General features: G+C 44.6%; 1 protein-coding gene across 4 annotated transcripts in view; it reads left to right on the top strand.

Moving 5' to 3' along the window:
* The first annotated feature begins 431 nt into the window (after positions 1-431).
* The window catches only part of CTDSPL (CTD small phosphatase like), a 79932-nt gene continuing 64125 nt past the window's right edge, over positions 432-16238 (top strand). Inside the window, exon 1 of one of the 4 annotated variants that reach the window (XM_038173725.2) lies at positions 432-1374. In XM_038173725.2, coding sequence (XP_038029653.1) covers positions 1299-1374 — 76 coding nt within the window. In that variant the 5' untranslated portion in view covers positions 432-1298. The remainder of the gene's footprint in view (positions 1375-16238) is intronic. The other 3 variants (XM_038173724.2, XM_038173727.2, XM_038173726.2) reach the window with 3 other exon arrangements.

The raw sequence follows: 16238 nt of genomic DNA, 5'->3' as shown, positions 1-16238 counted from the left end.
CACTCAGGAGGACAGGAGAAGCAGGGTAAAGTGGGAATTCCTAGACGGGCAGGCTTTAAAGTTATTAAATATATATATTTTTTTCACTGCGAGAAGCTGCAAGGCTCAGCTGAGAATCGCTTCACAGCCACCCGCCCCCTGAGGCGAGACCCCTTCCCGCCCAGCCGCGCTGAGGCAAGGAAATGGCGGCGGGGCCCCGCTGGCGGCCGGCCCCTGCCCCAGCGCCTCCCCGGCGCCTCCCAGCCTCGGGGGCCCCTCAGCGCCTCGAGGGCCTCCGAGGGGGAACCCCGCCCCGTGGCCACGCCCCCTTTGTATTTAGCCACGCCCTCCCCCATTAAAACCAACGTTGGTTAAGCCCCGCCCCCTTAGCTAATCCCCGCCCCCTGTGGGTGTAGCCCCGCCCCCTTGTTTACCGCGCAGCGGGGCCCGGGCGCTGCCCGCCGCCCGCCTCCATTTTGGAGCTCCCCGCGGTGCGGGGGGCGGGGTGGGGCGGGGCCCTTCGTTCCCCGGCCTTCCTCCCCCCCCTTGGCGCTGCCCTCCTCATCCTCAGCCTCGCTCGGCGGAGGCTCCTCGCCCGGCGGGAGGAGGAGGAGAAGGAGGAAGAGGAGAAGGAGGAGGAGGAATAAGGAGGAAGGGGGGGGGAGCAGGGAGAGAGAGCCCGCAGGGAGGAGGAGGAGGAGGAGGAGGAGGAAGGCGGGATGAGATAAGCGGGGCGGGGGCATGTAGGCGGCCCGGGAGCCGGGGAAGGAAGGGGAAGGGAAGGGGAGGGGGAGCTCAGGTGGATGCGGGGGGCGGCGTGAGGAAGGGAGCCCGGGGGGGTGGGGGGGGAACTTCCCGAGGAAGAGGAGGAGGAGGAGGGAGGAAGGCTGTGTGTGGCCGCGCGGCGGCAGCGGGAGGCAGGGGCCGGGGGTGTTTTGGGGTTTTTATTTTTTTTTTTTTTAAGGGGGGGGGTTGGGCTCGCACCCCCCCCCCCCCCCCCCCGGCCTTCCTCCTCCGTGGGGAATTGGCGCCTGGAGGAGGAGGAGGAGGAGGAGGAAGCAGCAGTAGGGCCGGAGGGGCCCCATACGCGGTGCCCCCCCCCCCCCCTCCTCCCCGCCTGGCTTCGTTCCTGGACTCTTTTATTTTATTTTTTTATTTTTTTATTTTTTTTTAAATCTGCGTATTGATTTTTAAACAAACAAACAACCCCCCCCTCCTCCCTCCCTCCGTGCTCCCCCCCCACACCCCCCCCTTCGCCTCGCAACGCCAGCCTCTGCCTCCGGGAGGGAAATAGCCGGGTGAAATCTCCCTCTGTTTCCATGGACAACCCGTCCATTATCACCCAGGTGACTAACCCCAAAGAGGAGGAGATCCTGTCCTGCGCTCAGGATAAAGGTGAGCCACCGAAATCTGCGCCGGGAGACCCCAGGGTTCCCCCACTGACCCCTTTTCCCCCCCCCCCCCCCCCCCAACCCCTTTGCCCAGAGGTGTTCCAGCACAGGGCTCGGGAATGAGGTTTGGGGGGGTACAGGGGGGCTAATTAGTGGGTTGATCTCATTAAGCGCTGTCTTTCCGCGAGGGTCGGCGATGCAACTTTGGCCGGCTGTCAGTGCAGCTCGCACCCCGCTCAGGAAGGAAGGAGAGAAGGAAGGAGAACCTGCGCTGGGCTCGCTTGGAAGGCTTTGAAACCTCAGCGCTTCTTTTTCCTCAAAAGAACAGGGAAGGAAAAAAATAATAATAAAAAAAAAACAGCCAAAAAAGGGGATTTCTATCTCTACCCTCCTCTCCTTTTATTTCTCGCCGCCTCACGTTCAAGAATCTGTAGTTGTTTTTTTTGTTGTTGTTTTCTTTTTCCCCCTCGCCGCCGAGGGAAATGTGGGCTGCTGCTGGGAGCTGGCGGCCGGAGCTGCTGGGCAGATAAACAGTTGTTGCTTGCGTAAAGCGTCGCGCTCGGGCTGCCTTTCGCTCCAAAATAAGATGAATCCAGCTTGGCCGAGGGAGCTGCTTCTCCTCCAGAGTCTGTTAGACGTCGACGGGCGCCCTTACGCTCGTTTCCTTGTGGAAGCTCGGAGGGGTCTCGGGCTGAGCAGCCGCGTCCTGGCGGGATGAAGGTGCCGTGGAAGTGGCGTGGTTGGGGTTGTTGGGGTTGTTGGGATGGGGTGCTGTGTTTGGGAAGTGTTTTGGGTTGTGCTTTGTTGCAGGCAGTGTTGGTAAATAAGGGGAAAGGGCAGAAATTGCTCGTGAGTGCAAGCAAAGTGTATGGTGGTGTTGTCTAGGAGGCATGGTTGTAGACCTCCAAGTAGCCTGGTAGGAATGATAGGTTGGTACGTTTCACCCTAAAATCTGGGCTCTTGATGCTCAGAGCACTTCCATTTCTGCGTGGCTTATCGCAGAAGTGCTGAGGGGTGGCTGGAGAAGTTGCTCCTGGATAATTGCGACGAAAGGCTCGCGTAAAGTCACGGTCCTCTCACCTCCTGCACATCAACTGCAGGAGGATGAAGACAGATTTATTAGTGTTTTTTTTTTTTTAAATTGTGCAATTAGGGACTTGGTTCACCAAAAAATTATCCTTTGCTTTGGTACAGGAGCGCTCGCATAGCTCCCTTTTAGACTCCCAGCACTTGAGAAGTGATACTTCCACTCCGAGGCCTTGCTCGTCCCTTGAGACTTGCGACGTTTTCCCCTTTTGGTGGTGCTGAGCGTGGGGTACCCGCAGCCGTGCGGGGCTGGTGCTGTGCCCGTGCCGTCTCCCCAACCCCGTTTCGGAGCAGATTGATGTGCCACGGTGCTCAGATGGTGCCCTGGTGTGATTGCAAGTGCTGGAGGGGCTTCGTTAATGCTGCTGGCAGCTGGTTGGAGTCTGAATATTAAAAAAAAAAAAAAAATAAAAAGCCAATTGAGTGAAAATGGGGGGAAAAACTGACAGCTGGAAATCAGAGTAAGCATCGCCATCAAACAAGTGTCTTCAGAGCCCTCAGTGCAGCGAAAATATGCATCTAACTTGCATAACTATGCAGTAACTTGCATAATACGCATTGTGTTCTTGCTGGTGGCTTGTCTGGAGCAGAAAATCACGATGGGCTTAATTGCATAGCAGGGGCCTCGCAGGCTGCTGGGTGGGCTGGGGGGAGAGGGAAGAAGGGTGGCTGGACTTTCACAGACCGGAGCCAACTTCAGCACGAGCTCGATACAGGAGGTAGATTATATTTTTTTGCTGTGTTTTTTGTTGTTTTGGATTGATTTACTGCCTCACAGCATGGTAGTACGTGCTGTGCAAGGGGACCCGGCTCGTGCCGGAGCAACTTTTGCAGGAGGAGAGCTGCAAGGCTGCTTCCAGGGCTTGGGAATGAGCACTGCTGCCCTTACCTCTTCTGCTACAGGTTGTCCTGCTGCTGAGGCACGCAGCTTGCAAAAAAACCCCATTGCATTCCCATCCCTGCACCCGCTTTGCTGTGAGACTGCTGAAGTTTTAGCAGAGCCCCTGGGTCCGGCGAGCTGTGAGAGCCTGAAGCCGAGATGATGGTGCCCAGGGGGAGCGTGCGCTGCTGGCTGGGGCTGAGCCCAAATTATGGCACAAAATGGCTAACGCACATGAGGCATAACGAATTAACCCGGGTTTTAACTGCTGCAAGTACCGCCTGGGCCTGTGCTCATTTTGTGAGAGCGTGAATTGCCCTAGCACGGTGCTGTGCGAGCAGAGGCTGTCGAGCCTGGGGAAAACCTCCCTCTCCCTGTGTTCAGCTTCTGGCTGCAGAAATGTGCTCCAGGATCCCGAGGGGCACGCAGTGCCTTCAGGAGTTGGGTTTTGTAGGGTTTGGGGGAGATCCCATGGTGTTTCTTGTGACAAACGAATTTTTTTCTTCTCCTTAAGCTGCAGAGAAATGGTTTTACAATAGCTGGGTAACTGCTAAATAATACGTGTGTGTACCTGGAAGTGTTGTGTTTTTTTTTTTCTTTTTAACACTTTTAAAGCTTTTAATCAACCGTGAGTTCAGTGTTTAGCCTGGCTGTATTTTTTTAACCTGTATTTATGTTTAAAAGGAGCGTTATGTACAGTATATGCTTATGCTCAATTACTTTCGTGGAAGGGAGGGAACACAGTTGGCAGGAGCTGTTTTCTCATCATGGGGCACTTCTGCTCTCTGCTTTTAAGTAAATACCGTGCTTTATAAATAAAAATGTCCAAATATTTTTTTGCTAATCCAGGTGTATTAAAAATGGGCTTTTGAGATAAGTGAGGCTGTGATAGTTCATTAAAGAGAAGCTTATTAATACTGAGATGGAGCTATTTGTTTTTAACAAATAGCCAAAATTGTGGAAAGTGGAAAAAAACAGGTCTTGGCACACGATCCGTGCCTTAATATATTGCCACACGGTGGTGCACTGTATTTAGTTGTCTGTCAACATGAAAGCTGAGCACAGAAAGTTGCTACAACCATATTTTATTATTATTGTAATGTTTGCTTGGAAATGCATGTGGTGCTCGCGCTCCTAGAGGATTTTGGCCAGTGTCGATGTTATTACATTAGTTCTGGAAAATGTAAACTTATATTCTCCCATTTGGTGATCAAAAATACCCTCAGCATTAAATTTATGAAAAATATAATCCCCCCTTAGCTTGTGAAGTACAGAAAGCAGAAGTTTTTCACAGCATTATTTAATGTTGTGGTAATTTGGGCACGTTTAGCAACTTGAAGCATTAACAATACTTGTCACTAGAAATTAACATGTGGACATAAGTATGTGAAAGGACATGTTGTATCAGCCATTTGTGTGAGCAATTAAGAAAACATAAAGAAAACCTATCAAGAAAAATCTGAATCTGACTCAGTATAATTAGTTTTTTAGATCAAATCAGCTGTTCGTTTATTTGGTGTTGAAAATGTAGAAATATTCTTATTATTCAGTTGAACAGTGACCTCTAATGTACCAGTTACATCTCTAGAAAGCTGAGCAATGATGACAAGCCCGTGCACTGCATACAGCACAGAGAGTGTGATCACAGGTGGGTAACAGGCAATCAGCCCAGTGGAGTGAATCTCACTTTTTTTTTTTATCTATGTGCTTTGATTTCTTCCTTGTGGCTGATGCAAATTCTAGGTGTTTCCCTGTGGCTGGTTCAGCAGTAGCAATACTAACCCAGTCCTTGTAGAGGTACCCAGCCTTTCAAGCCATGGTGGTCCATTTTCTGCCTCTGGGTATGTCCTTCTTGACTTCACTAGCATCTATCTGTCAGCTGGGCATCTGTTTTCAGTTATTTAGAATACCTGACTGTTTTAGTGTGTCTACAAAAGTGTATTTTCTTCTGCAGTGAAGCATTTGGAAGAGGTCCACAACCATTACCAATTTTTGTAATGAACAGTGTAATTCCCCAAGGATGTTTTGACAAACAGGCAAACTTACTGTTTGTTTTTCCAATTTTATTCCAATGAAAAGGCCGTATTAATTATCACTTAAAACAACAAGCAGTTAAGATCTCAAGTTAAAAGGCTATTTGAGAATGCAACCAGAACAAGTCTTTAATTGTATCTTCTGTAAGATACCTTTTGAAAATATATGAAAATACTTAAGGAATCATTTTTGTTACTGCTTCATCAGGATTTAAAGCACTTAAACATTCAAAAGATACATTAATGTCCTTGAGACATTGTCTCAACAAATTTTTATAATATTAACTACAGTATTTTTACTTTAATGTAGCATTAAGAAATGGAAGTGAAAACCTCTTCGGCACCACATTGGAATGTGAATTGCGCACGGAGGGTAAAATTTTAAATCATTAACTAATGACATAGTTGTTACATGAAACCAGAGTAACCATACAGTAGGTTTTATGTTCCAGGGAGGCTGTAGTAACCTGTAGTAACCCAAGATTTGATTTAAGGTAGCAGTGAACAAGCTGAAGGGCACGGCAGTAACGCGAACGATAATTTGCAGGAATATCTAGTATTTAGTGTCGGCAAGCTGCAGTATTATCGTTTCTTCATATCATCTCAAATTCGTATTTGTTTTAATGAAGTAATTTAGCTTGAGTGTTCAGAAGTTTAACATGTCTTAAAAAAAAAAAAACAGTTGACCTACATTTTGTCAATTCAGCATTCAGAAATGCAAATAGCATTTTCGGAGATAATCAGGGAAATGTCGATGCTGCGCTTCATCTTGCAGAATTTAATCTGACCCCCACAAATATGCTTCCGGATAGTGTCTGCCCACGTTTCGTTTCTTCAAAGCAATACCAAACGAAAATGCTGGGAAAGTGAAAGCTGAGAGAAACGAAACTCACTTGTCCTGGTCAGTGTTGCTGAAGGGTGTTGTTCCCACTGCCTGCTAGATAGGTTTAACTCTTGCAGTCTGATTTTTCTCTTACAAAACCCTTAATTTATGGATTTTGCTGTCTTGTAAATTTCATAATTCACATATGAAAATGGCTACAGAGTTGTTCTAGCCAACATATTGTATATATGTCAAATTTTGAATATTTACTCTGTAAATAAGTAGGCCTTTGTTTTTGTGATAAGCTTTTGCTGGACGAAGTTGCTGGCGGTGACCACCATGGTTGTTGGTCGGCGCTAGTTTCGATTGAAAATCCAGTTTTAGGCAGTCCTGGGTATGGAAACGTTAATTTGGGGGGTGAATTTACCCATTGCTCAACCCTACCCCATGAGGAATTCCTTTGAGGTTGCTCAGGTGGCTTACTTTGGGTTATATTTGAGGTGTTTCTGTTCAGGAGACAGAGGTGATGGTAAGAAGAAAGGCCGCAGGTGCTCTCCTGGTAACATCAGGGGGACTTTGCCCACATGGGTGATTGTCTATGTCTACTCATCCCCTGTTATGAGTGTGTTCAGAAAGGGAAAGAAGTCTTCCAAGCTGAGTTATGAGAGCTGATCAGCTGGCCTAGGTGTTCAAAGGCCACTTCTGGACTGCTGGCGAGGGTTACGCCTCAGGCGACTCCTGCAGCAGCACAAACCTGACTGAAAAATCCCACAGAAATCCCCCAAACCCTTTGCATGTCTGTTCTATCAAACAATATGGATAAAAGCTTTATTTTCATATGGGATGGTGTGGTGGAGCTGGGGAGGGTTGGGTGTCAGTGGGGTTCGCTTGGAGAGCTTTTAGTCAGGGGCGGCTGCGGGCAGGCGCAGGGGAAGGATGCCTTCTGTGCTGTGATGTAGCCAGAGATATTTTTAAGACTTCCATATTGGAAATGTTAATCTCCTGTAAATTCTATTTTTGCCCGAGTTTGATGGGAGCTTGCTTTATTTTTACTCGGAGAGGGTTAAGGCGTAAAATGGACACAGATACGACAAATATGGAAAGCAGAAGGAGCATCGAAATAGAACAGTAAAAATCCTGTTCCAGGAACCCTGTCATGTAATTTTGGCTTTCTGTATATTCTTAGAGTGTTTGCTGCAAGTCCAAAAGAATTTATAAATCAAAACAAGTCCTATATAGTCCTGGTACTTTCAGTACCAGCCACTGCTTTGTGCCATAGCTGGTATTTTTATCTCTTAATATCTGTAGATAAACCAGCAAGGAAGGTTGTGCGTGCGGTGCCTACGTAAAGTTTGTAGGCTTTAATCAGTGTGTTATCAGAGCGATCGCTTACATAAAAGTGCACGGCTTATTTTCTTTGTACATGATGATAAAGTATGATTTATAAAAGAAAACCCCATTATTAGAAGTGATTGGAGGCACTGGAAACTGGAATTCTATTATTTAGGAAATTTATTGCGAGTTAAACCTGAATAAATATATGGTAGACTTGTATTCTAAGGATCCTGAGTTTTTAAATGAGTTTTTTTTTCCTGTATTTATTTTTGTGGAGAAGAACTATTAATCTCTTCTGAACCTCTATTTGTATTTTCAAAGCCTGATGGACAGGGCCAAATAAGATGCTGCAGGCTGTGTTTTGTGCAGAAGAACAACCACCCCAAATGAAAGATGTCTGATCTGTCAAAAACTGCTGTGTATATAATTTCTTAAGACTTCTTTTTTTTTTTTGTAAAAAAAAAAAAAAATATATATATATATATATATAAAAAAAATCGGGGCACTTTAGTAGAAAACACATACTTGGTGAATCTCAACCTGAATTTATGGAATATATATTGGTGGCTTTGTTTCAAGCTAAGGCATCTCTCCTGGGTAATGGACCAGTCAGTTCTGCCAGTGTTGTTTTTTTTTTTTTTGTTTTTTTTTTTCCTCTGTTACTGTTGCAGGGCCTCCTTATTTTCTTGGTAGAAAGTGATGTATTGATTTTTTGTCACCTCCTTGCTCTCCCCCACCCCCAAAGCTCTCTTGCTTCCCGAGCTGGAGCCCAGGATTCCCAGCAGAATTACCAGCAGAACAAATCTTGCCCTTTCCTTGTCTGCTGCAACCAGCAGTGAAACTTTAACCTTTCCTATTTTGTGATTTGCAAGGCTGTCATCTCCCTGGTACAGCACTTCTCTCCTGGCTCTGGCAGTGAGGGGTAGAGATATCTCCAGAGCCAGGAGGGAACTCCTGGCATCACCAAACATAGCTGTTAGCAAGGATTAGTGCCCCAGCAGATGGACATCTGTAGAAGAATCAAGTCGTGTAGCTCTGAAGATAAGTTTGAAGGTGAATTTTTGTAAAGGTATGAATTTTATACGTAGCTGTTCCAGGAATGCATGTAAGAATTTGCATGTGCTGCTGCTTTTTTGTTCACAAAAGCTATGTGAGCATACACGTCTGAATATCTGCATCCTCAAACCTATGAACGCGTGTACATGGGGTTATTTGAGATCTAGCTATCAGAAAGCTTTGGTAAAGTTAAAAATAGTGGGTGTAGGTCTCAAAGTTGTTTTGCGGTCTCAGGTTTGCTTGAATCGTGAAGTTGGCAGGTTTTCCTTAGTGCTAGCTCAGATGAAAGTACTCTGCGAAGGAGTGGTCATTAGTGACACATTCCTAGAAGATATTTAATAATTTATCCTTGCCTTCTGCCAAGCACACTGGAAGATCTAATATTTACCACCTGGAGGAGAAAGGCAATTTTAAGATAATAGCAGATCTCAATAAACCCTCATGAAAGCCTTACAAATCTAAAAAATGAGGTTTATAGGGCTTTGTGTAAACTAAAAATAGTTAGATACATGTTCACAATTTCAGGAATGCAGTGGAAAGCAAAATGTTTCGGGAGAAGAGTTTAAACAAATATTTTATGGGGATTTTTGGAGTGAACCGTTTGATTTTTTTATTTTTAATTATCCCCCTTGCTGTATTTTACATTCTTTCCTTTTTTATTCTCATCTTAAGTTTCTGGATTATACCACCTGCCTCTTCATGCTCCAATGATGCTGAGGTTTGAGGGGCTCAGAGATGTTTTGTGCTGCTGGTTGTTTGTGCCTGGGATGGTTCTGCTATGAGAAATGATGGGAGGTGTTTGAGGATTGGTGTAGCCATGAGGAACTCCTGGAACATTTACGTGGCCAGACTGGCCCTGGCAAATTGGCCAAAATGGTGTAGAAGAGAGATCCTTTGCGTTTCTGAACTCCTGTTAAAATCTAGTGAGGTAAAGATCTTGGTCTCGTCTGATGCAGGTCACTGCTACAGCATAGCAGTCTTGTCTCTTAAAGCAGAGATATTTATTTCTTCTGTTTTCTTTTTAAAAATCATTTTAAAACCTCAAGAGGAAATTGTGCTGTGTTGAAACGGAGGAGATGCATGAGAAGTAACAAAAGAGTAAGGGTGCTAGGGCTCTTCCCATCATACAGCATGCCTTCAGAATTAAAGGCAAAACATCCAATTTGGCTAAAAGGAGCTGTTTGCTCCTGCACCTGAATAATCCTCGGGAAGACTGGTTGCCAGAATAATTTACCTAGGAGTTCCTAAACAGGATTAACTGACTGCAGTTCGCATTTACATCAACAAAAAGTAGTATTTTAAAGGCTCTGATCGCATTCCAGCACATGAATTGTCACCCACCAGTTAGGAAAGGAGGGGGGAAATACCTTTATGTAAACACCAACCGAATATGTCAAGTATCTGAAGGCACATTCCTTGTGAACTCGTGCCCGGGGTTCCTGGGTGATGGGCTGTGCGTGCTGGAGGATGATTCCCTTCGCCAAGCCACTCATTGGCCAGCGGCCAGTTCTCCTGACTCTCATGATATGAAGCTGGTCGTGTTGAGAATCAGTAAGTTGGGAGGTTTGGAAAGGGGGCCGGGGTTCTGCGTTCATTGGGGAATCAAAAAAAAAAAAAAAAAGAAAGGGAAAAGAGTGCTGAATGCAGTCTTCATTGCAATTCATTTGCTAATTACAAATTGACATCAATTGAAAAGTCCCAGAAGGAGGAGGTTTACAACATAACTGTAAAACAATTTGCATCAGTGTAGAGGTCTGTAAAGTGCTTATCCACAAAGGAATGAGATTTTAAGTGGATTTGTTTAATCGGGTTTATCATGAGCACATAGTTGTTGGACTTTTTTTTTTCCCCTCATTTGAAAATTTTTCTGCCTTTCTGGAAGATTCCCTCTTGTGTTGAGATTAAAGATGTCAAGGAAGCAAGTATGGTGAAGTTTAATGGAGAATGAAAGTGAAACAAACAAAAAGCAACCTCCGTAATTGTGAAGTGTACTGAAGACCTAAATGTTTTTTTCTCCAGATTAGCACAAAAAAAACTGAAAATGTGAGGCAAACTGCGCTCTGAAATTCAAATAATTTCTATTCTGCATCGTAATTAATTTTGAAAGTACAGCAAATTCGTGCTGTCTACTGAAAAGGATGCTAACAACATAGATGTACTACCTGGCCAACTTTAATGAATATTATTACAAAGCATGCTTATTGTTTCTGATGTTTTTTTCCCCTCCGCTAAGGCTTTAAGATTTGCTGGTGGCCAGCACGTTGCCCTGCAGTCCTTGAGTTGCTGCCACTCTTTATTTTTAAGCATGTCATGGCAGGAATAGGGTCAAACAAAACCGGGAATGAGACCTGGCAGTTTTGAAGCAGGAATCTGTTCAGGTTTCATTCCTGTATTTACATGTTGTACTATTGCTGCTGCACTTTCCTATAAATCACCTTTTTAGCATCTCTCTGGCAGGCAAATGAGCTCCGAGAGCTGAGTTTTTAGAAATGTCACTACCTGTTGTCTTGGTAGTGATGGATTCTGTTCCATGCCCTTAAATCAAACCTTCTTTGTATTTAAATGTAATAACTAAATACTGTTATGCCTCAAGTTACAGAACTGTAGCTTTATTAAAAGGAGAAAAAGAAGCTATTTCAGAAAAAATCTGCCCCAGATGCAGGAACAACATTAATGCACTCCGGAGGACCAGGTTCATCAGTAAGGGACTGTGCCCATTAGTTGCTGAGAGGTGCTCTGCCACATTTCAAGAGAAGATGAGATCAGAAGGAGGTTTTGCTTTATAATTTCTATTCAAAGTGTCCTTTCAGAAAATGTCCTAAATAAAAAGAATGAAGCTCTGCCACTCCGTTTTGCAATGTGTAATATGCTAGAATGAGCCCCGAGGTGCAAAACTGAACGTTGACCTTGTGCTATTGTGGTGCTGTTCAAACACAATTTGCACAGGTTTGGAGTTCGTTGTGCACCAGATGGTTCTGATTCCTCCCCCACAACCCAAAAGTAATTCTTTCACCCAAGTCTGTTCGCATAACGCTTGTAATCTTTACTAATTATATATCCTAAAATACTCACTGGAGCTTTGTGACAAGAAGCATGATTCCCCTCTGCTCCTAAAAATAAAGCAACAAAACAAACAGTAATAACAGCAGAGATGTGAGCCCAAAAAAAAGGAAACCAATCATGAAAATCTGCGTGAGAAGGCAATGTTGAGATGATGCCCAGAGCCATAGCAGTGTGATTTTTAGCGAGGTAACCTGGGGCTTGCCCTGCACAAAACTCCCTCCAACACCTTGGGAAAGCGGGATGGCAGTGCACAAGGTTTTGGTTGAGTAGTGTTTGCCCTAAAACAGAAGTAAGGTGTGGTTTATTTTTGAGAACGTCTTCAATGGATGCTAAAGGAAGATAAAACATGCTGCTTTTCCAAAAGATAATATATATATTATTGTGGATATGATTTCCTCAAGTAACAAAAGGCTCTCTTTATCTTCTGTTCTGCTAATAAGGTCAGCTGAAGATTCCTGGTTTGGATAATAAGGTCTCCGTTTTGAATGGATAATGATTTTGACTGGAAAACAGGGTCACAGTTTTCACCTTGTTAATAGCTGGTTAGGTGATAGTCAGCTAGCTGGCTGTTGGGAGGTATTTTACAGGAGTAAATGGGCTTTCTTGCTTTAATTAAGACCATATGTGTACAGCAGCTGTGATTCCCTGGGAATCCGTATCTTACATTTTCAGTTAAATAGCTGATAAAATGTAGTTGTAGAGAGGATGACCAAGTCCAGAAGGCAAATGTCTTTGAAAGTAGTTTGCTTTCTATTTCTTCATAAAAAGCAGCCAAATATTTCTTCAGGTTGCATAGTCTGCAAGAGAATAAACACTGGATACTTGTCTGTATCTGATGAGATTGCTGTTTGGACCCAGCATTCATAAATACTTTATAAATCTCAAGTTCACTATGTGGCAAAACACCACTAAATTCTCTTTTCTTTGTGAAGCCTGCATGGATTAACATCTCTGTAAACAGCTGGCTTGCGTGTTAAATAATAATAAAAATGTATTGAGCAAGAGGGTTGAAGATGAACATGGTAAATTCTTGATTTATGGTCTGTTTCGGTGAAAGGGAGCAGGCGGTATTTACTAGAGAGGTCACTTTATAATTCTTCTAGAAAAAATGTAAAACATGTCAAGTAAATGGAGCAGCAGAAGGACTCAGATGCTTAACCTGAAGATACTTCTTTGGTAATGTTTGGGCAAAATCTAACGCTAGCACCCTTCTCTCTGGAAAACATCACTTCTATTCATATCATTTCCCAGAGGCTAAATGTAGTCCTTGGAACGCTAACAGGAAAAAAAATATCATTCTGCTTGTAAACTGTGACCTGCCTTTTGGTCGGAGTGCCCAAATCTGCCACTCCTGTTGTTGCTGTCAGACCGCATGCAATTAGCCGTGCCCTGCGTGGAGCCAGGAGGCGGCTCAGGGCCCGTGCACTCGCTGCCCGGTGCTGCAAGTGGGCTGCTGATGGCTTTTTTTGGGCTGTTTGTTCCCAAACACCACCTGTGTACTGCTTTCAGCCTTCTCGTGCTTTTTGAGGAGAAGCTGAGCCAGATGTTCTGCTGTGCTTCGGCTGAGGACGCGTGACCAGAAGAGATGCTGTACTGCTCATCTTGGATGCTGTTAATTTTGCAGTATTCTCTCGGAAACATGGCTTTCAGCTGTCACTGGTATTTTAATTACAGTCATTTACCTTGCTTGGAGGAGTCTTAAATAGTGCAGTGCTTAAATATCTGCTAGAATATTCTCGGTCAGATGTGCAAACTGTTGCTAGCAGCACTGGAAGTCTTTTCGTGACTGAAAAATGGAAATGTTGCTGTGCCTTCCAGGTGGTCAGGACCAGGAGAATTTTCCTCGATTTGTTTGATAAATCTGGAGGTCAGAGCCTCTTCCATTCTGTTTGGTATAAAATGAGCACGTGGCTTTGTATTGTGTGGACCCGAGCAAGGTGGTTTTGTTTTAATCATCTGTGGTGTAGAGGTCTGCTGTAGGGCGATGTAAGCTGAGTCCTTGGGCCTCCATGAAAAGGAAAGGGCACGTGTGCAGCTTTTCTCTGTCCTCTCTCCTTGGCTGTGAGTAAAATTAAGTGGAATGGAGTTCAAAATCCCAATTCCATAACTTTATCTGGGCGCTGTGCAGGCCGCGCGGGTGCCTGGCTGCACCGCAGCGTGGCAGTGGACACTGAGGTGCCCAGCTTATCTTTAGCCTCACCTTCAGAGAAAGGAGGAAAAGAGAGAGAACTCGACAAAAATTTTCCACGGGTATCGGTGGTGTTCAGCTTCTCTAAGTTTAGCAGCCTTGGGGGTGGCGGTTAAAACGGGCTCTCCAGTGGTGAAGCTGTTCTGAAGAGCGTTAGGTAGTGTGGGCCCGCAGCGGGCTGGGAGTCCGTCCGTGCCCCAGCATCCACTGTACCCTGCTGAATTTAATCAGTAATTTAATAAAACATTGGAGAGATTCACCAACTTTCTCTCACTGATAAGCTTTGGCCAGCATTTTCAGGTTGCCGTTTCTGGGGTTTGGCGTCACACTGAAGTCCCATCGCGATCCTCCACAGAGGCAAACCCAACGCCGGCATCAGCAGGGGCTGTTGTTCTGCCACTGTGGAGAAACTTCTCCTTGTGTCCGTCAGGCAGCCAGGAGAACAATATAGAGGGTTATGGAAAGGCTGCATTATTCCGAGGGCCTTTCTGGCGGCGTCCACTGTTCCTATACGATGCTGACAAACCTGAAAAGCTGCAAGGGAATTTGATGAAATATCACCTCTTCTAATTCTGTCTCCGATGTGTTTTGGCAGCTGGCTTCCTGAGTGAGTAGCCCCAGCATTTTATATGCTCACCCTTCAGCGTTTCTACAGAAGCTTAAAAAAATCTGTTTTAACTGTCTGGTTCTGAATTAAAGGTACTTGCAGATTCATGATCCTTTGCATAGTTATCTAGGAAAAGTCATTGTAACAAGCTTTTAGTTCCCTGCTTTTGTGAAATCTCCAGTGTTGAAGGGAAGGTATGGAAAGGGAGGAGGATTCCTGTTAAAGTTGGCTACATGGGAGGAAATAGGGTTGTGTGAAATACAGGAGTATTTGAGGGGATGCAGACTGCAGATCCCATACACCTGTTGATAGTCCAGGGCACTGCTCAGGAGGAAGTCTGAAGTCTACATCCCATTACAAAAGTAAATCTTCTCTTTTAAGATGTACATTCAGGAATTACGCATACACTGTGCTCATAGCAAAATTATTTTTTCATAGCTCTTTACAGCAAAGACTTTTTGTTTTTCCAAGTTTCCTTGGACTTGCAGTGTCAATGTCTGGGTCTCAGTTTGCTCTCAGCAGTGGGGCAGGAGCTTGGCAGAGCTGTGGGACCCTGCCTGCATCAGGGGATCTCAGCCCTGCTCTGCTCGCAGCAGGAATACGGGAAAGAACAAGAGGTGTAACAGTGTCGTAACTTTATAGTGGTGATGATTTGGGGTAGATACGATCATTGTTCAGTGTATTAAATGTGCTCTCCTAGAGCAAAATGTTCTGGGTGACAGATACTCCAGTTTCTTCAAAGGTAACTGTAGGGTCTAATAGGAAGTACCCATGTGAAGCATGGATGTTAAACACCTGTAACTTCAGTCGTGTTGACTTTGTTGCTCTAGAAACCATTCTTCTAAGATCAGTGCTTCACAGGTCTTCTTCTAGAACCTCCCTTCGTATCCCTATTTCCCACCTTCCTCCTCCTGTGAACTTCAGGCTGTAAAATTTTGGAACCGTGTCTCATCCTGCAGGTATGTGCGGCTTGGCACCTGGACAGGACTTTGTTTGTGAGAGCTTAAGCTCTCAGTTCAAGGGGAGTCATTTCAACGCAGGTACTTGCTATGCGTTTTGGGTTGGGGCAGTGAATTTACAGCCAAGGACCAGATTAAATCAATCTGTAAGCTCAGCTGTCTGCTCAGTGGTATGATTTTAATGGCCCTGTTCTCTGATATTAAGGATGAAACTTAGCTCCCTGCCGAAGCTTGGCACAGTAAGATTCATGATGCAAGCTCGCGATTCAGTAAATATTTACAAGGCATTTAGCCATTACACTCTTCCCCCTTTTTCTGTGATCAATGATTAACAAGGTGGTATTTTATTTCTGCTGGCACGCTGAGGTATTGCACTACCTCTGCTATTAATGTCCAAGGAAGTAATTTAAGGGAATGAAGATGCCTAAATAGAAAGAATCTGAAAGGAGGAAAAAAAAAATAGTCTGATACTTCTGGGGTGTAAACAGAAAACTGAGAAAAAGGGGAATAAGGCAGCTGGCGTGAAGCTGGAGGAAAGATGACTGAAAGCTTTTAAAAATTCAGTCTGATGTAAATGTCAGTTTAGAAAAAAAATCACCTTTCAGGTGTCATACAAGCCCTTTTTAGGTTTTCTTATTTGGCAATATCGTTTTTCAAGATTAAAATACTGAGCTTTAATTTTCTGCTACATGAAAAAAGAAAAAAGAAAAGGCTTATTGTTCATTTGAGGCTGGCAGACTAACGTTAGAGAGGGATTTTGTGGCTTTATTTTTCAGTGCTATCTTCTTAACCCTTTAATGTGATTTCAGCAGTTGGAAATATTTGTGTGTGCTTCTTT

The sequence above is a fragment of the Anas platyrhynchos genome, chromosome 2 (assembly GCF_047663525.1).
Source record: "Anas platyrhynchos isolate ZD024472 breed Pekin duck chromosome 2, IASCAAS_PekinDuck_T2T, whole genome shotgun sequence".
Lineage (NCBI taxonomy): Eukaryota > Metazoa > Chordata > Aves > Anseriformes > Anatidae > Anas > Anas platyrhynchos.
Note: the sequence above shows the minus strand (reverse complement) of the source record. Positions and strands in the feature narration are given on the sequence as shown.